A 21,365-nucleotide genomic window follows, 5' to 3' on the forward strand; every position below is an offset into this window, starting at 1 on the left:
AAGTTTAGTGTTTGTAGCCCTTTCCTACCAAACAGGGAGTTCAAATGGGAAAGGATATTGCAGACAGAGTTATGATGTATGATGCATGGAATTGTGTGGTTTCTTTCAGAATAAAACCTGATATCCAAGAGTAGAGAGCAAAAATTGAATTCTGAAGATTCTCTGATAGAGATACTGAATTTATCTTTTGCATATTTTCCTTGTAACCTGTGATATTTGTATCTCTGAAGAAAGTGCAGGTTTTTATATTTGAAGCCCTCTATTCTGATGTCCAGTGCTTAAATCAAGATTGGGATGATTCTGTATCAATGTGAAGAGGCATCTAAAAATAGCAAAGTATAAGCTTTTTTCTCTTATATTTTACAGGTTGAATATTACAGCTTCACTTGTACCTGGGCTTTTTCCACTGATGTCCAACACTCAATAGACATTCCAAACACCATTTGGCAGGTGCCTTTGCAGCCTAACAGCAGTCCTTCTTTGATACAGGATGGAGGACACCTACAAAGACAGGACTTCACTAGTGAAAGGGGCCAAAGATATTGCTAAGGAGGTGAAGAGGCAAGCAGTGAAAAAAGTAAATAAAGCAGTTGACAAAGCCCAGGATGGCTACACACAGAGGTCCTACAGTCGATTCCAGGATGAGGAAGATGATGATGATTACTATGGCCAAGGAGGAAATTATGGTGTAGAAGCTAATGATGATGAAGGATCAAGTGAAGCAACTGAAGGACATGATGAAGATGATGAAATTTATGAAGGGGAGTATCAGGGAATCCCCAACATGGGGCAGGGCAAGGATGACAGGGTGGCCTTAGGTCAGTCTATGCGTGATGAATACAAGGATCGTCATGAACTGGAAACAGAGAGAAAAGCTGATGAAGAAGAGTTAGCACAGCAATATGAATTGATAATACAAGAATGTGGCCATGGTCGTTTCCAGTGGGCCCTCTTCTTTGTGCTAGGAATGGCCCTAATGGCTGATGGGGTTGAAGTGTTTGTGGTTGGATTTGTGTTGCCCAGTGCTGAAACAGATATGTGTATACCCAATTCTGGATCAGGATGGCTTGGTAAGTAAAGTCTTCATTCTGTCTTTTTGCTATTAAAAGATTTGCTTACAGTAAGACTAAAATATGTATTTGTCAACAGAGAAGCTTTTATAAAAAGAGGTTTGTCTTTAATATAAATACAATTATTTAATTAAAATTAATTGTATGTATTAAGAATTTAATTTATATTGTAGTTTAAGTTTTAGATTACTGTTTTCTTAGTCAGTCAGTAAATAAATCACTAAAGAGAAAGATCGCGCCGTAACACTTAATTAGGAGAGAGAAAAATTTTGTTCTTGTATACAAGAGTAGATGTCCAAATGATCTAACCTAAAAAAGAGTAAAACCACAAAACCAGCCCACAGATAGAGAACTGGAGTCCTGTTGAAATTATATAGGTGTAATAAACAGCAGATGATGCAACTGTGTGGCAACATTTTCACACATGAACGTTTGAAATGGTGAGGTGAAATTAAATCTAAAAAATGAAAAAAATTCCAGTGAAAAGGCTATCTATTACAGACTTTCACTCTTTTTGGTTTAGGCCTTTTATGCCAATCCAAATAGAATACTGTTTCTAGCCATCCAAATAGAATATTGTTTCCTTAGGGTCAGGGTGGCAGAAGAATGAAGAAGAGCCTGAGGTGTGCTTTTTGTGTCCATTCAGTGGACAGGCTGTGTCCCACTCCCTTGCCTGCTCCCTCCTGTGGTGTGGAAAACATGCTCTCTGAGCCAGTTATGTGTGGCTTGGTGAGAGCAGCAGTGCTGCAATCAGGTCCATGCTGTCTTCCCTGGACATGCCTGGGCACAGAAGTTAACACAAGGCTCTCATGGGGCAAGGCTGGAGAAAAGTTGTAGAAATGGTTCCCCAAGGAAAAGGGGAGATAAGAGCCTGGGCAATTGGGACAAAGCAGGAAATGTAAATGTGTTGATAAGTGATTTGGGCCTGAAGACTGGAGAAAAGGAGGACTTACAAGACATTTAAAAGCCTTTGTTTTGTAGCAGATGTTCTGCTTGCCCCCTCCATCTTTGCAGCACATGTTCATGTTGCAACAGATCTCATTTTAACCTTGCCCAGTTTCCTGACATACTGATACCAGCTCTTGGCTCTGTGGGTTTCAATACTGTGGACTGCAGTCTCCCACAGCTGCATCTCTAAGCTTCCCTCCAGGTAACAGGAGCTTAAGTGGAAACAGGTGAGGAATTCTCAGATAAATGTGTCCTTTGCATTATTCTTTCCTATTTGATCATTTGTTATTAGAACTACTTTGCCTATAGTGAAGTGAATATACTTCAAATGGAGGGAAATAAATTATTGCCATTTTAATGGTTAAACAGGCTGAATGCATATAATCTGTTTTGTATTGCTTGTTTACATTAAATGTCAGCATTGCTTGTGTCATGCTTGGACCTGTGAGCTTTCAAGTCTGCTTCTTAAAGAAGTATGAGAAACAAAGACAATGCAAACCTGTATCACTAGATAAATGAGTCAGTGCTGATAATAACATCTAAAACTTAACTACAATAACAATGCATCTTGGAAAAGTAGGGAATGCTCAATTTGCTTTTTTAACATGATTTTTTCATCCAGTCCTTGGCAGTCGACAATATCTTTAAAATCTACACCTCAATTTTTATAACTTTTGTAATTTTTATAATTTTTATGTTACTAGAACAAAAATTATTTTTCTCACCCCCATTTTTTAATTACTGATAAACCTGCTTGTTTTACCACATGCACCCTGCTCAACAAATGAAAGACTTCAAGTTGTCTTTGTTCTCCAGGGCAATAAAATATGAGGGTAACCACCAAATCTCCAATTAATCCATATTACATTGTATTTTCTATAAATGGTATTCTTTCTAAACAACTGCATTAGATGTTATGGAGGTGTTTGGAATTGGGAGTGGGGAGTATTGTCTCTACAGCAGTAGGGGCCATGAGTATTCACATCCACCTGTTGGGGTCTGACCCATGTCAAGAAGGTGACCCTGTCACTAGAGTTCTCATGATGCTGTCTTGAGATGTACTGGAATAAGTCTGCAAGTGTTTAACTAAATTCAGTGCAGAAGCTGTTAAATACATCATAGTTACAACTATGTGTGTGTGTGTATAAATGATGCTTGTTGACAAAATTAAGGTAACAGCTCTGGAAAACTCAGCTGTGCAAGCAATGTATTCTCATGCCTAAAATATAGAAATCATAATATATCTTCCTGCTGCAATAATATAAAGCTAGCCTCTCTGTTGTGGTATTAACAAATAATTGTGTACTTAAAGATTAACATACAGAAGCAGGAAAGAACAGCAATAAGCAATTTCTTTCCCAGTGTGTATTGAGGGCATTGCAACACGTGACTGCTTTAGCAATAATTTCACCAAAAATGTATTTCTTGCCCATTGTTACTAAAAATATATCATAAGCTGCAAGTCATCAGTACACTAATGTACATATGGCTTGTAAACAGAGTAGATATACTGCTTGCAGACTGCATAACTTTAATTCCACTGATACAAAATATTCGTTGTACCAGCGAATGCTTAGTGAAAGCTTTTTTATGTTGTCATAACTGAGCCCTCATAAACATGCATTTCAATTACTTTGCACTTGTGATTTCACCTTATAATTACATCCTAACCGGGGTCTTCCAGACAGGCATAATTTTTTTCCCATGATTAGAATTCCGTAATCCAGAGGATTCTGATATTATTAGAATTTTAAAGTCGCAGGACTAATGCTAAGAATTATAAGGTAAAATCAGTACACTTATACAGTACTTATTTTTCAGGCAATTTTCTAGACTGTCAAAAGACACACTAAGAGCATAAGAACTAAAGAGTAAAACTAAAGAGTAAAAACTAATTTCTCATATATCATGCCACGAGAGTTTACTAGGGAACTTGAGCTAATTAAAAACATGTGACAATATTTATTGACCCTCCCTGTTCCGCCTTTTATTTTTCAAAAATTCACTTTCACAAGGACAATTTCCCAAAATCCTTCCATATTGATCCTTGCATGAGCTTGAGATCACTGTTTATTGACCACCAGCTCTCTCAGAGCCTATAGAGTCACATAACAAATGTGCTGGTGCCATGAACTAGCCTCAAGTTGTCTTTTGAATTCAATAATAAACCAATACTTTTTCTTCTCAAGTAAGTGGTTTTCTAAAGAAAATGGCAGTTGACTAGCTTTAATTATTCAACATTATAGTGGCATGTCACAAAGCATGAGAGAAAGATGTCCCTGATGTATATATAACTTGGCTGTACTTGCTAACTCCAGCATTTAAGTGGATTCACACTGGCCTGTTGGGCTCTGGCACCAATGGGAAAAAACTGTACCTTTGTGAGACAGGCTTGTGAGACAGGTTGTAGGCTCAGGCCTAAAGATGTTATTTTAACACTTTTCCTGCTTGCATCTTATCTCTTTGGTTTTATCACTTAGAAACAGACTGATCTTAGGTTAATTCTCTGGACTCTGATTTGGGTATATTTTTCTACCCAATTTTTCTCTGTCTTTGCATTCAGATTGTTCTTGAGTTTTATTTTGGGGGGTTTTTTTGTTTGTTTGGGGTTTTGTTGTTGTTGTTGTGGGGAGTTTTTAGTTTTTTGGGGGGGTTTTTGGTTTTTTTTTTTTGGCTGCTGCTGGTTTTGTTTTAATATAAAATTTTTATTATGGCCTTTTCTTTGCTCAGCATCTCTGTATCTGAAATACTGAAACATTATTTTTCCTGAGCTGGACAAAGCTAGTCTTTCTCAGCTCTATCTGTTCATGCTGCCATGCTCCTTCTGACCATCCCATCACTGGTTCTCCCGTGGGACCTGTAAGTGCCCACTCTTATGTGCAGGACCCTTGACAGCTGCACTGCTGTCACCGTTGTTGGCAGCACATACAGGCTGGCTCCTGCACAGCTGGCCATGAAGCCACTCCTACAGCATCAGTTGGCACCTTTTTCAGACAGACACTTCTGGGTTTTTTTGTACTTTTCATGGAATTGTATAATAGTTTGAGTTGGAAGGGACCTTTAAAATGTCATGCAATCCAAACCTCCTGCAATATGCAGGAACAGCTTTAACTCAGTCAGGTTGCTCGGGGGCCGGTCCACCTCAATAGTAGACAAAATCTCAACATCTCAGGATTTATTGATTATTTTTAAAATCTTTTATTTTTATTTTTTGCATATGTACCATTAGGCACTCATTCACTGACATCTTTTACAGAGACCAATTGCTTCTCAATGATTTCTAATAGTCTCCCTGGTCTGTTTTGAATTCTTATATGATCCTCTGTAGGAAATTCAGACTGAATCATCTCTGGAGGGTGAATGGTCTTCAACACAGTTCTGTCTTACCACTGTGTTAACCTATGTGTTAGTCAAAACTTTGATACAGATTCAGAGACAGTACAGTAACAAACTTAGAAATCATTTTTATATGTAAAAGACATTCTTAGCAGATGAGTCAGCCTACAGACATTTTCTTCCTTCTAAAGAACACAAGTATTGTGGTAAATCACTGGACTGATAATGCAGGTACTGGGAATATGAACAAACAGCTTACTTTGGAAATAAAATTATTTTCTGAAACCCCACATTTAATGTCACATAATACCTTGACCTAAAGGTATTTTTTCTGTTATTTTCTGAATGTAATAATCAAATTTTGTATAGCACTTGTAGAAAGAAGAATATAACTGATATAACTTGATCTTCTGGGCAAAAGTAGCTCTCAGTCTGGGACAACAGCCTACCAATTCTGCATAGATTACTAACTTGCATATTAGCTGTTTTAGTAACAATGCTTCCCATACCTATACTGTCTTAAAACCTACCAAACATAACCAGCATAATTTTAATCCACACAGTTCTTCCTCTTTTCATGAGAAGAAGTGCTCTCCAGAGGTTTGGTAGCTGATGTAAGTGCTTATGAGCTCTGCTAAGAATACCAAATGATCTCTGAATTCTTCCACTTCTTAGTTTAAAGAAGTACTGCCTTGCCAGATCTTTGCTACTTAATTTGATTCTGGTTTTGCAATGATCATTTTCAACAACTTTATATTCAACAAATACCTTCCTTCAAACTTATCAATGATGAATACAAGTCCTTCCATTGGGACAGAATAACCCGAGTCACTGGTAGAAGCTAGTCACTAAAATGCTGGGTAGCAAACAGCTCTGCAGAAGGATCTGTGATTTTACATAGGACAGCAGTGCCTTGCAGCTGCAATGGCAAAAGTGACCAGTAAGCAGAGGGGAGTGATTATTTTCTGTTTTCAACACAGTAAGCCTGCATGTTGGATTCTCTGTCCCATTGTGGAGCCACCTGAAAAGGAGAAATTAGCAAATGCAGGCAAGTTTAGTAGAGAACCAGTAATGTGACAGGAGAAGTGGAATGCACAGCCTACAAAAGCCAAAGGACCCGGTGTTTTTTAGCGTGGGGGAAAGAGGTCAGGTGAATCTCTCTGTAATAATTGGCAACAAAATTTAGAGAAACTACTGTGAAGGTGGATTAAAATTTTTCTCAGAGGAGCAGAAAGATCAGAAGTTGAAATTTGAGATATCTGGTACAATAAAGAAAGCTGAGAGTGAGGTGGTCAGCCACTGGGAATGTTGCACAGAGAAGTTGTGGGATGTCTGGGAGATTTTCAAAAGTTGACTGAAGGCCTGAAACAAAGTTATCTTGCTCTGAAGACAGCCATGCTTTCAGCAGAGGTCACAATAAAGCTCTTCAAAAGTCCCTCCCAACCAAAACTTTTCTGATTAGTTGTCTGCAAATGTATGATACTTCCACCTACCTATGACTAAAACACAAACTGCAGCTGTTGCACTTCAATAAGCTTTTAAAGGAAAGGAGGGTTAGAACTCATGGATTGTACATAGACTTGTTATTTCAAACACACACTAGGGTCTAAATTAATTTAGGCAAAATCATATAGCTTGAATTACTTGTTCTTCTCCTGAGATCTGGCAGAAACTTGGAAGCACATGACAAAATGATGGTGAATAAAGGGCTGCACAAACTGAGTTTGATGGGAGTGTTTTGTAAATATTCATGTATCTACATGCCTAGTGGGATTATTTGCTGGTTAAGAGCTTTGAATTTTAATAGATTGTCACAAAACTGCCCTTACCACAATAAGCCTACTGCTGAGGTAAGTAGTTATCTGTGTGTAACACTGCTGTCTTGTTTTGTTGAATATCAGTATAGGTCATTAGAGATGGATGAGATTCTTCCATGTTACTGCATAAAATACAGTGGGAGAAGGGGAGTTTCTTCCAGTTATATTCCATTTATTAGTATGGTACTGCCTTTGTTATGACACAATACATCACAAGTGACGTAAAACAAAGGAAACCCTGTTTCTCTTTTTTTCACTATGTTATGTTGATGTACTCTTAGACAATCTCTTTGAACTACTTAGATGCACTCTTAGACATTTGAAATTTGTATCAATTTCAAAGTATGAATTTTATTCAAGAGAACGGAGATATCAAAAAAGTTAGGTCCTTATACATGATCTGGTATATATATACACAATAAAATCATCTCGAAAAAGACTTTTTACTGGAGCCATATCAGACGTTTGCTTGTGAGGAATCTCACTGAAATAACAGTGAGAGTTTGTTGCACTTACAGTTAATAGTAGTAATAAATCTTCAGCAGCAACAGAAATATTTAGAAATAGAGCTGCAATCATTGAAATACATTCTAAAAATTCCAGAACAAGGTGAAAATTGGTCTGTAGGATTAATGTCTTACTCCTTCAGAAGGAGATGCCAGAAATTCAAAAGCCATCATGCATGCTGTTCACCTTTGGTACAGTTCAGCTCCCTTGCAAATGACATTATTAAAATCCTCCTACTGTGGTGCTTTTTTCACTTCTCTTCCAAACACAGTTTTTTGAGGGAGAAAAATTAAGAGACAGATCCTTACAATTCCTAAGCTGTTACAAAATATGGACAAGTGAAAATGGTGGTTTGTCTGGTTTTGTTTTCTGAGGGGAAAAAGGGGACAGTGGAGGGAATATACAAAGTGATTTTGCTTGTTATGACCTGGACTAAACCTGTATCACATGGAGCATCACGGACTGTCATGAGACAGGAACTAGGAGCAGAGATTTAAACCATTAATGAAACACAGTGTACTCAGTCCTCTGTGCTGGTGCAGGATCCCACTGCGGGCAACTATCTAAGGTGGGTCAATATTGTAAATCAACGGCGACTCTGACAAAGGGGAGAGAGAATGCCACATCTGACTCCATCATCAGGCTAATGAATTACTTTATTGTACTATATTATGTACATTGTATCTAAACTGAATCTGCCAGGCACTCACTCTTGCTCACAACTGCACAGATTGCACTGCTCTCTCCTTCTCTTGTGACTGTCCCCTGACAGTCCCACACACACTCTTGGTCCTGATAGGCCAAGGGAACAAAACATCCTCACTTTGGGTAAACAATTGCAAACAATATTGCATTCTACTTTAGCACAACACAGGCACAGCAAGCGAGATAAGATCTGTGTTTTCCTTCTTCTCTGCTTGTCTCACAGCTTCTCTCTGTTCAGAGGGCATGTGAATACCACAGGTCATAGCTGCCCTCTTTTTCTGAGGATGATGTTGTTCCCCAACCACTTTGTTCAAGCCAGTATTAAGAGGATGAACAGATCCATTTCAAATACTTTTCCTCTTTCAGGTTGTTTCTGCATGCAGCTTTACTGCAAGGACCCGTAAGGATCATTGACCGCAGCACATCATCCTGCTCAGGACAGCCCCAAAAATCACACCTGAGAGGATTGTCCAAACACCTTTTGAGCCCTGTCAGGCTGGTGCTGTGACCATTATTCTGGGGAGCCTCTTCCAGTGCCCAACCACCCTCTGGGGGAGGAACATTATCTTGGTCCTACCTAAACCTCCCCTGGCATAGTTTCATGCGACCTCCTCAGGTCATGTCACTTGTCACCAGAGAGATCAGTGCCTGCTCCTCTGCTTTCCTTCATGAGAAAGATGTAGACTGCCATGAGGTCTCCCCACAGACTCCTTCAGCCTGACCTCAGCCACTGTTCATAAGGCTTCCCCTCAAAACCCTTTATCATCTCCATTGCCCTGCTTGGGACACCTTCTAGTAATTTAATGTCTTATTTTCATACTGTGGCACCCAGAACTGCCCCCAGCACTCGAGGTGAGGCTGTCCCAGCTCAGAGCAGAACAGTCCCCTCCCTTTCCCAGTTGACCCTGAGGGCCCCCAGGACATGGGTGGCCCTCCGGGCTGCCAGTGCACTGCTGACCATGTTAACTTCCATATCTCTTTCCAAAGCACTACTCTCCAGTTTTTAGTATCATTCATTTGCATAGAAAAGTGAAGTTAAATAATTATTGCTTGTAGTTTTCTCCAAATCTGTCTCAGACATTGTCTAAAAGAATCTAAAATCTTTGGGCTGTTTTTTTGCTCTTGACAGGCTATTTTCTGGCTCTGCCTATTCCATCACAGATCAGTAATTTTACAGTTTATGTCACAAAATTTATAGTCCTACAAAAGTGGGCAAAAGAAGGAAATGCTTCCCAAAGGAAAAGCCTGAGGGCAATGTTGATTTCACACATTTAATTTGGCTGTCGCCTTCACTTTTTCCTCCCTCTCTCAACTACCATGGGATCCTTGTTTGACAATACATCACTTCTTAAATCAATGTGTCAAATAGAGTTTTTTAGCCAAACTGAACATTTAAAAGATGATGGTGCACTCTCTTTCAAGTCTCACTTTTGTTAATTCTGCAGCAGAGTTTAGTATAATCTGCAAGCTTTCAGATTTTTTGCCTAGCTTTGAATTTTGCATCTTGCATCAAATGCTAATCTATGAAATGAAACAGAGAATGCATGAGTTCCTTGTCAAGACAAAGAAATATTTTTACAGAGAAGGTGGTAATGAACTTCCTTAAGATGTGGACCAAACATTGTTTAATGGCTTGGTCGTCACAGCTGAGTAAATATCTTGCTATGCATTTAATTCTTGAATTTAATCAATGAAGGATTTTTGAACATGTCTAAGTTTGACTTGCCTTTTATCTTACACTATCAGTAGGTTGAAGAATTGGAAGAAAATTGAATGTTATTATAGCAACCATTTGAAATAGCTTTTTATTCCAGACCTTTGGCTTGTTTAAGGGAGTGTCAGTGCTGAAAAATATGGATTTAAAGAAAGAATTTTTATCTGGTCTGGCTTCATTTTAATGCAGATGTAATTCTTTCCTAGTGATGGGTGCATCAATTCTCACTGTAAATGCTTGTTTCACTTGTTTGAACTATCAGTTTATGATTGTTTCAAATGTATGGAATGTTACTACTTTCATAGCTGATGCAGAATCAAAGTCGTGGTTAAACAATATTACACAAAAAATACTTACACAAAGGAATACATGAATATGATATATGTATGGTTTTTTTAAATCTTCTCTTCATGCAAATGCTTTTTCAGCAAAAGCTATAATTGTAGTTAAAAATCTGTCCAGGATACTGTGATTTACTGACATTTATAATAAAGTCTCTTGTTTGCATTTAGTCTTTTTCATTTTTTCAATGCTTTGTCAGCTCTATGCAGAATGAGAAGAATTGATATAAGGGAACAATATGAATGTAAGATTTTATAGTTTCACATGCTACTAACAGGCCACAGGAGTCTGGGAGGATTTACAGATTTATCATGTGAGCAGAACTATGGGTAACTTAGGGAAGTTCTGTTCAAAATATGTATTTTTTTTTTACTAGGGAATCCCATATTTTACATTCAGATCAACTTTACTTACTACTCATGCTGCTAGATGGGCACCTCCATCCTGCAAACTGAAAGATGTTGTTCCCTGGCTCCACTAAACTTATGACATGTTTATACAGCATCTGCCAACCTGCTTCAGCTAGAGAAAAAAAAAAAAAAAAAAAAGATTTTGATGATGTATTACATATGTTGAGTTATTCTTGCTTAACAAGTAAACTTTACCCAAGATAAATATGCAAAGTGTTCTCAAAGACTCACAGAAACCTGTTTAACAGAAAGAAAGCTGTTTTTATATCGTTTTTTGAGGGGATTTGTCGTGGTTTGAGAGGAAATGAAGTTTTTTGTGATGGTGTGGGCAAGCCAATCGGTGTTCAGATTTTAATATTGGCACCTGGTTTGTCCACTGAGGGCAGGATACGCCTCTGAGAACACAGGGGTTAAAAGCTGTGATCTGCCAGGGGAATTTCTCTCTTTTAGTTCCGCTTTGGGACTGAGCAGACCCTCAACCCTCCCTGCCCGGCTTTGAGCTGGGCAGGGGGGAGAGGGGAGCCATGTGGCCGGAGACAGGTAGGCCAGGCCTGGGCCCAAGGGTGGAGGAGAACATTGCAAGGGCTGCGGGCAGCCATCCTCCATTCCTCCCCCACCCGCCCGAGAGAGGGAGAGAGAGACAGAGCCGGTGCCTGTGATAGTGGCCCGGCGTGAAGGAGAAGGGGGGGGGTGCCCAGCAGGGCAGCCAGGCGTGGGAGTTCATGAAGCAAACCGGCAGAGCCTGGGACTTTTAACCCTTCTGGGGAGGATGGGAACCTTGCAAATGCTGATTCCTCCTGAAGTTGATGAGATTGAGAGGATGTTGAGAAGAATCCTAGGTGGGAGGAGATGATGGAGTGGCCTTTGGCTGGACTTTTCTTGTATAGCCACAGCAGAACCACTGGTGTTTCTGTGACACAGAGACTGTATTCCAGGGGGAGGTGATGGCTCAGAGCCAGGAGAGTGCAGTGATGTGAGAGTGTGTGAACAGAGACGACGGGTGAGGAGGGTGGTGGTGTTGCCCTTCGTCTTCGAAGAAGAAGAAGATGATCTCTGTTCAAGACCCCTCGGCCCCAGGGGGTGAAATTTGGGGGGGACAGGTGTCCCAAAGGAGAGGAACTGTGCTCTTTCTGGAACTGGACAATGTATCCTTAAAGGGAAAAACCCTAGAAGCAGCTCTGATCCATGTGGAGTGGTGAGAGCACTGGACATGGAAGGAATGTGGTGCAAGAGGGACTCCTCTATTCTCGAGGAACTGAGAATTGATTATCTAAAGGGTGGCAATGGAATTGGAAATTTGGTGGGGGGAGGAGGAAGAATTTGGAAGGTTTTCATCTGGTGTTCTATGTGTCTTGTGTGTTTTCCTTTGTATGTTTAGGTTAATAAAGTTTTTTCCCTTTTAACCTCAGTTTGGACCCTGCTTTGCTCTGTCTCTGATCACATCTCACAGTGGGTGCCAGGGAAGGAGGTGTTCTCGTGGGGACACTGGCATTGCGCCAGGCTCAAACCATGACAAGATTGTAGGAAGTTAGGAGAGCACTAAAGTAGAAAAATTAGATAAATGGTGTAAAGTGAAATTCATTTGCCTCCATCATGTTAAAGAAGAACTGCATTTTTGGTGATAGGCAAAACTGGCTATTTGCAAATTTCTTTGTGTCAGTCTATCTGGACTGAAATGATTTGCTTTATTCTGGCGAGAAGTGGAACATTTTATATCACTTTGAAGGAGTATGGATGCATATAACCCATGTGATATGTGACTCTATAGCACTGCATATTGCTTCTGTCTGGCGTTTGTCAGACCTGCTCATTTTCACAGAGAACAAGTATTTTCCTAATACATTAGAATTCAGGGCAATTTCAAGGTTGGTTCTGAAGTTGCCACTAGCAAGTCATGTTAAATGGATATTATAAACTGATAGATGCAGTAATCTAAAAAAAAATTCAATTTTGACCTTATAACAGTGCTTTCTGGTACTATGGTAAATACATAATTAAAAAGCCTGTTTAGCTTCACCAGCACCTGCAGGTGTATTGGCAGCACATAGGAGATTACTCTGATTCATTATTACTAATTTTGAATTGGATTATTTAATCTGTTTCATTGACTCTAAATTGGAAAGCAGAAAGAAGACGTGGGATGGAAGATTTGTTTCTCACTCTCATGTAGCTCTGTGCTATGTGAGGTGGACTAGCCATCCTCTCAGACAAATACGTGTGTTTCAAACCCTTACTAATTTTGGTAACCTGTTTCTGGACAAGTTCAGCCTAATTCAATATCTGTTTCTGAAAGCAAAAGGTTTGTTAGGTTTTAGGATTTTTTCTTTATTTTTCTTTGGTTTTTTTTCTGCTTTGTATTTTTAATTGTAATTTTTCTTCCCCCACCCTTCCAGTTCATTGGAATAATGATGGTAACAGCCACTGTTTGGATGGAACAAAATAAAAAGAAGGTATTTTCTCCCGTTTATGAGGAAAAAAGTTTACTTCTGCACTGGGATATATTTACAGAATATAGACTTAATGGCTGATTGAAGACATAACCAATAGGTTATCTTAAATATTGAACAGAAACAAGTGAAATTGTAGTTTTGATAATTAGTTCTTAGTATCATGTGTTTTGATTTACTGCTTTGGATGAATCTGTTATTAATGTAGGTTTTTATGGTTTGGAATTTTTGTTGTAATTCAACACTAATTAAAAGTTAGCAATATTCGTGGGATGTGCTCTGTTTGGGGTCAGAAGCAGCACTCATTGAATTAGAAATTAATATTCAGGCAATAAAACATGTGGCCAAAATGAACAGTTTTGATATGAAATGAGATGATTAATGTAGATGACTGCATGGGCAATTTAAAGCTTTAGTGAAATATATCTTTTGGCTTTGAAATTTAATTAATCCTAGCTCACTGCACAGTGCTATGCTCTGTTCAAGCATACACAGCATTTATAATCATTCTGATTCTCAGGGCTGCCATGGAAGTGCATTTCAAATTGCAAAGTCATAGCAATTTCTACCATGACAGGGTCAATTCAGAGATGGACAAAGACTGCAATGAATTTAGCATCTAAGTCTGAGAGCAGAAAAATCCAGAGGAACCTCCACAGTTGCAGAGGGATAAAACAGGAATTAGGGGGCCTAGAACAGCTTAACTAGGTGTGTTTTATCCAAAGCTTGTCGGTTAGGATTTTCTTGCTAGTGCCAGAGGGAATTGTTGGATCAAAGGAAAAGATAATGTGAAAATATTATGTTCAATGATAGCACCTATGGAATCTGTCAACAGCTTCATGTCATCACTTGGGATTACCTGAGCTTATGTTAATGTCTGTGCTCTATATATTGCATATTAGTAGCTACCATCTTGTAAAATATTGTTTATATGGGAAGAAAAATACCATGTATTTGTTGCTTTTTACAGTTCCACATTGTTAAATTTGAATGCTGATTGACTATTTCTGTTAGAAGTAGCAAGGAAATAGTGCTCTAATTTTTTTTGTATAATGCACTGTTGATTTATCTATCCAAGTAATATCTGTATGAAATAGCAGTGTGCTGCTGTTGGCTGAAATAGTGACTGTGGGTATCCAGTTTATAAATTATTCCAATGAAGAAATGGAATAACTCTGATCAAATATTTATTCTGATAAATCTGTTATGGAATAAATAAAAATTGTGCTAGCATCTGGTAGGAGATAATACTTTTTTTTTAAGACTTAAGTTCTTGGCATGATAGCATTTTAAAAGTAGAAATGATGATGACAATGTACTGCTGCCTTATCAGAAAATGCAGCTGTGCAGAATATTCCTCAGCCTAGCAAGTAATCTATTACCTGTCACAACCTCTGCAGCCACTGATCTTCTTCTATTAATTTATTAATTTATCTAATTTGGATATGAAGATAAGCAGAAGCACTTATTCATTTTGTCATTACAGTGTTTCAATTAAAATAATATCTGAGTACACATGAATGTGTGTTACTAATGAAATAATAATCCAGAACTGAGTATCACTTCATTATTAAAAAAAAAAAAATCAGCACACCTGCTGGTGTGTATTTTAAACGTATCATAAGGTGAATGTCACTATTAGAAAAGTGATTAGCATGCAGAAACATAGAACAAGAAAATATTATGGTTTTTTTCAAAATGAACTGATAATTTAAAGGTCTATACCTATATCACCTTGGTCTGCACTAAATATTTAAAATAACACTAGTTTCGTTAGCCCAAGGAAGGGAAATATGCAAGAAAAGTGCTTCATGGTGGAATTTAATTGAGCCTTATGTCACAAGCACTGCAGGTTGTAAATCTCACAACTGAGGTGCAGGAAACTAATCAAAATTAAGCATATTAGGCACATAAATATAATATGAGGATGCCAGAGGAAAAAACCCAAACCCTATTAATAACTGAATTAAATTTGTGTGAATGATAGGTGTGCTCTCATTCATTTTTGATGGACAGTATTTCTTTTATAGGACTAGAAGAGTTTTGATAAAAAATTTCCAGGAATGAGTTTTCGTCTTTGTGATTTCCCTCAGGATGGATCTACTGGAGTAGATTCCTGAGACATACAAGTTGTGTTCCTGGGGAAAAAAAGAGATGGTTTTGGTTTGTTTTGGTACTTTGGGGCTTCTTGTTGTTGTATTATTTTTCTTTTTTTCTGTTTTTTTTTTTTTTGTTTTTTTTTTTTTTTTTGGTTGAGCTGCTGTCTTTCCTTTTATTTTGTTTTCTTTATTTAATGGAGAGGATAGAACAGTTCTTACTTGTACTTCCATCCAAGAAAAAAAAAAATTCTTGGCTCATGTTTGACCTTTTGACCTCTGTAACAGCAAGCTGATCTGTTAGGGTAGCCATGATATCAGGTGATTTTTACTTAAGTCTCAGTGTTAAATCGAGACAAATAAATGGTAGGTATTTGTCATTCTAAAGTTTTGGTGACATAAAATTATGTATAGTCAAATTTTGTCTTTTATTAGATTGTTTCTGCTTTCTAAATATGTCAGAGGTCCTATCCACTTAGTTTCAGTTGTTTTTCAGAGATATTTGAGGCTTATATTGGCTTCTACATTTGTTCCCCTTTTTGTGTTGTCTGGAAAATTTGGACATTGTTCTTTTGAAAAGGAAAAAATATGGAAGAAACCACCAGTTTTGTGTTCTTTTAAATTTTTATTTATTGCTTGGAACTTTTTTGCCTGTATAGTTTGTTTTATATTTGTGAAACTTCTCTTTAGAACTGTACTGCTGTGCTACCTCACAACAATTTTTCTTTTGCTAATTCATTCATCAATTATAACAGTCTGTCATAATATTACAAATGTGTATTTTTTAATTGTTTGTGCTACTGATAATGTTTTTTCTCATTATCTTTAAGATCATAAACAGGTTTGCATGAAGAACTGTTGAGTTACTTGCTCTCGTCCTGTCTCTGCTTGTCAGCTGACTATGATATTACTTTTCCTTGTTTTTGCTTTAAGTTCCATTTTCTTGATTTTCATGGTTGAGATCCTGTATTGCAACTCATCAGTACTGTTTGAGAACAGGATCATTTTGTGTGAACACTGGATAGAATTAATTTGATTTTTATTTATATAGAATTTCTGGGTTGGTATTTGACTGAATGTCATCAGATGTTTGTAGGCATATTTGAACATGGTGCTTGGGTTTGATGGGGTGTTGATTTTTTTTCTTTGTTCATTTGGGTTTTTTTTTCCTACTAATGGAGCAGATGGACTATTTCTTGTATAATTTTAAATTGATTGCAGTGAGCTATCAATTGTATGAGATGTATTTTTTTGTAGCTTGTATGTCAGAGGATTTCCCTGAGTTGTTTTCTTATGTAAACACTAAAGAAACAGAATTTTACAAAAAAAAAAAAAATTGAAAACTTTTTTTTGGTTGAAAAAATATTTTCAGTTTTTTTGCCTTGATGAAAACACTGATGTTTCTGTATTGCTCAAAGAGTTTAAGAAGAGATGAAGCTGTATTTTCTTTTTCCAGTATTCTTACTGGAATTTAGTCTTTTCCTTTTTCTTGAATTTATCTCTTTCTTTAGTTATTATGGAGATAAATTTGTCTTTTTTTACTGACTGTGAAGCATATCCAGAATGTTTTGTGAACTAAGCAGCTAAAAGTTATGCAAAAGCAAAATGGTCTATCATGCAAAGGCTTGTCACTGTGGAATTTTTACTATTAGAGAGCTAAGCACAGAGGTTACTCAGCTGAGAGTTTTCTTCTTGAAGGCCCAAGAATGACTGCTGCATGATGGCTGCCGTGAAAACTTCTATGTTGAGAATGGGGAGCTTCAACATTAATTTTAAAATAGCTTTATATTTTTCATGTATTTAAACAGAAAAACCCTACTACCCTGATTTCTAAAAATAATTCCAATAATACAAGTGAACTTTAACTGTTTGTAAATGTATTTGAAGCCAAAGAGCAAAGAGCTTCAAAGCAAGTGTGTAATTAAGCATCTGTGCTAAAGAGTGTGAAATTTCATATTGAATCCTGTCCGCAGTGGTCTTGACAGGGAAGGCAGGAGGAGTGGATTCGTCTGAAAAGTTGTAATAGAAAAAGAGCCTGATATGCTGTGGCATTTTGGGGATTCACATACATTGCATATTATTAGGTAAGGGGAGTCATTTAACATCTGAAATTGACTAAATGTTTACTGTGAGAAATAGCTAGTGCTCAGATGAAGGAAATCAAGGCTTGAGAAGTCTTGAACTTGCAGAGACTCATGCAAAAGCTTAGTTTTAGTTAAATAGTGTCTATCTCACATGCTTGCTGGAAAACAGTACCTATCAGCTTTTTCAGATGGCTGAACAATTTGTGGTTTACTTTAACCACTTAGATCCACTCAATAAAATTTTACCATTCTGTGTATATAGAGCTTGCTGTTTCACCACTGCAAAACAAATTACAGAAACAAAGAAATAGTTATTGCAGAGAAATACTAGTTTGTGGCAGTTCTTTATGTAGGAATATTGCAGCCATGGTACAACTGAGGGGATGAATGGCATAATATTAAAAAAAAAAGTGAAGATCAAATATATTAAGTACATAGGTTTTAGACATCCAAAGACAGGGGCTGTGGAAAATTTGAGTTCTTTTGTCAATGCTGGAGTTATTACGGCTTTCTTACATTTGTTGTCTTAATGGATAAGTGTTTGCCTTAATTACGTCCCATGGCAAGCACTTTGAGGTTATGTTTGATAGTTGCTGCATAGGTTGCTACAATTTTCAAGTCTTTTCTGATCAAAGAAATTATTAAATAATTAAATGCAGGTCTGAAAGAATATAATCTTTAAACTCCAAATATATTGTGTTACCAAGGTTAAAACAAATATAAATATGGATATTCTTATTCCTATATTCATCATGCTACTTATAGGCATTGCAGTACTTCACTATGAATTAATATATTCTAAACATTAGCAAATGGGAAGATCCTAGTACAAATAAATAAAACACTGATTACATCATAATTATTATGAAAGTTGTTTTGCTTCTTATGGAACCACGTTCATAATTGCTCTTTTAAAAATAGAAGTGGTATTTTAATCTTATTTTTAAAGTCTTTTTATAACATGTATACTTTTTCTGGTTGCATGAAATGCATTCCTCATTCAGACAAATTACCTAAACAACATAACAGGAAACAAAAACTTCAGGCTAGTTTTATAACTGATTTATAATATGTTAATGCAAAAAGCTAATCAGGGAGTCCCATAGCCTCCGAGTCTCTCTATTGCAACAAAGTCTGACTTTTCTTTCATTGCTGTATTTTTTCCTTACTAAATACACTTACAAACTGATTTCTCAGAAGGTTTTGCCTGTCTTTTAGATACCAGGCTATAAACTACAACAGATATCAGCAAGTAATGAAGTTATGTCAGCATAAGGAGTAAAATACTGCTTAACTGAACTTAAGAGACTAGTTATGCATTTATTGTTATGACATTGTTTAAATTGTCCATAACTAGCATTTGGATGCCAAGGGAGTTCTTGGTCAGCTGTTTTGTAAGGCTAAACCCTTTCTAGCAATCTGAAAGGTGCTGTGTACACATCCCTTTAAAAGATATTGAACCATCTGCTAGCCAAAGTGTGTGCACAGTATAAAACAATTCCACACTAGGGTTCTTCCCTTCTCTGAAGAGGATGTAAGTGTGTATTTTGTACGTTTGTGCAGTGGGTGAAAATCATTGAAGTATGTAAGAATTCTGCTATGGAAAGAAAATACGTGTTTGTTAAAACTTGTCAAAAGAACAATAAAGAGATTATTTATTTTAGCATGTTTCTTTTCAGCTACCATCTGCCTCTTCTCAGTGCTTTTCCAAAATTGACAGAGTTTTAGATTACATGTTACCTTCTGGGGAAAATCTGAGACATATGATACAGATATCTTTTGAAGTCTTTGTATTTTAAAATATTTTCAAATATGTTCTAAGATCAGATGGGATGTCAAACCAGTGAGTTCCTTCCACTGTATTAGCTGACTTCTTTAGAGGCATGAGTGTACAAAAAGAAAGAGAAAATAGCCAGTCTCGTGGCTGGTAGTAGCTATTCAAAAGGGGAGTAACCCCCCTCAGCATCACATGCTAGGTTGACATCTATATACATATACAGACTGACCAACAACCTGGTATTTAATTTTTACATATATGAATTTATGCAAAATGTAATGTGTGAATTATGAAAGATATGCAAAAAATTGAGTGTTATCCACAAGAGATTTATGTTCTGACCAGTGGCATAACATAATAAACAAAAGCTACAAAGGTTGGAAAGGAAATGCTCATGATAATCTGGTGACAATAAAATGGTCATCTTATCTCATTGGCTACTTACATTTGTTGGGTGGTTGTTCAGCTATTTTACATGGTTAGAGTTCTCCTTTGCTGTTTGTTACTTTTGTGATTATTGTGAATATTGCAGCAGGGTAAACTGATCTTAAGGAAAAATTTGGAAGTTGAGAGAAAGGGCACTTCCTTTACATGATGCAGGAGAGGTTTAAACTAAGGCTTACTAAAGTTAACTAAAGTTTACTAAACTAAAGAAGAGAGGAGAACTTCAGTCTACCCCAATCCTAGCATTTTGGAGCCGTGTCAACAGGAGACACCCAGAATCTGGAGAATGTTCAGAATCCAGCAGGTTTAGATAAGGAAGAAGCTGTTCATTATGAAGGCAGTGGGACAGATTGTACAGAGAAGATGAGAATGCACTGTCCCTGGAAGTTTGCAAGGCCAGGGGGAATGGGATCTGAAAAATCTGGTCTAATGAGGAGAGCCCATGGCAAGGGGGCTGGAAATAGATGGGCTTTAAGGTCCCTTACAACCCAAACCATTTTTATGATTCTATTAATCTCTTACAAGAAAGATAGACAGAAAATACAGAATAGAAGTAAGACAGAAAATGTACGAAACGTGTGTTGTTGGTAGCTGCAGTAGGTTCAGGATGGAAGGGTTACAGATCTTTGGTCAAGGAGAGGATTTGTGCAAAGACTCCAAGGCAATTAGGAAAAAATTGGAAGTTAATATAATGGGAAAGAAAATGATAATGCTGCAGCACAGAGAGCAGTTTATTTATAGCAGCTTATTGACAGGATGAGAATATTATTTTTAGCAGCATCTTTCAAATGTTCTTTAGGAGAATTACATCAGTATAGGAGTCCAAAACACAGTACAATGACCAAAGGATTTTTCATCTAAAAGAAAGGTTATTTTTTTTTAAACTCAAGACTTGGAAACATTTTCATTGTTCAAAATGTTTTGATATATTCGTGCATCACAAGGAATGTAAATTGGTAAAATTAGGATTATTTGCATAGAAATATTTCAAAGTTATCTCTATAAAGAAATAAAAGGCTATTTAATTTGTCTTCTCTATTTCTTATGTTAGAATGTTGGCTGGGAAAACCCAATAATACTTATACAGAAAAGAGTGTAATGAATTTCACTGTAAGAATAAAAATGAACTTTTTCATTTTTTGAAATCTGTCAGCTGGCAATGTAGCCATTTGATGGTTTTTGCTACAATCTTTCCACTCCTATTGTCAAGCAAGCAGCAGATCTGTTGGATGGAGTCTCCAAACTGCTTATGGGCAGTGATCCACCTGTAGCATGGTAAAATGACCCACAGGAGAGATCTTCAAGCAGTTGAATAAATATGATAAATTACTCACCAATCTTTGTGTCTTTAAGACCAGAAAATACATTAGCCATGTGCATTTACAGGAAAATCGCAACTAGTGGAATAAAATTTCCAGTAAGAATGAAAAGCTATACAATAAATGTCTGCTCCTAAACACCTCCATACCAAAAAAGAATACTGTGAATACTGAATACTGTAATGTCTGTGTCCTTCCTGAGCTAAAGAAGGTAAAGAAAGATGTCTTAGTAATTCTGCAAATTCTGGATTTACTCATATTATCATCAGTATTCTTTGGTGGAAATCTAAGAACCCAGCAACATCTAGAAAATATTATGGAGTTTGTTGCTTTAGCAATTCTCCTGTGA

The 21,365-nt window shown here is 37.1% G+C and overlaps 1 protein-coding gene across 1 annotated transcript in view; it reads left to right on the forward strand.

Moving 5' to 3' along the window:
- Positions 1-401: 401 nt before the first annotated feature.
- The window catches only part of SV2C (synaptic vesicle glycoprotein 2C), a 76,607-nt gene continuing 55,643 nt past the window's right edge, over positions 402-21,365 (forward strand). The window contains 1 exon segment of the mRNA XM_030237561.2: positions 402-1,070. Within this exon segment, the coding sequence (XP_030093421.2) occupies positions 491-1,070 (580 nt within the window). The 5' untranslated portion in view covers positions 402-490.

This window comes from Serinus canaria, chromosome Z (genome assembly GCF_022539315.1).
Source record: "Serinus canaria isolate serCan28SL12 chromosome Z, serCan2020, whole genome shotgun sequence".
Classification (NCBI taxonomy): Eukaryota; Metazoa; Chordata; class Aves; order Passeriformes; family Fringillidae; genus Serinus; species Serinus canaria.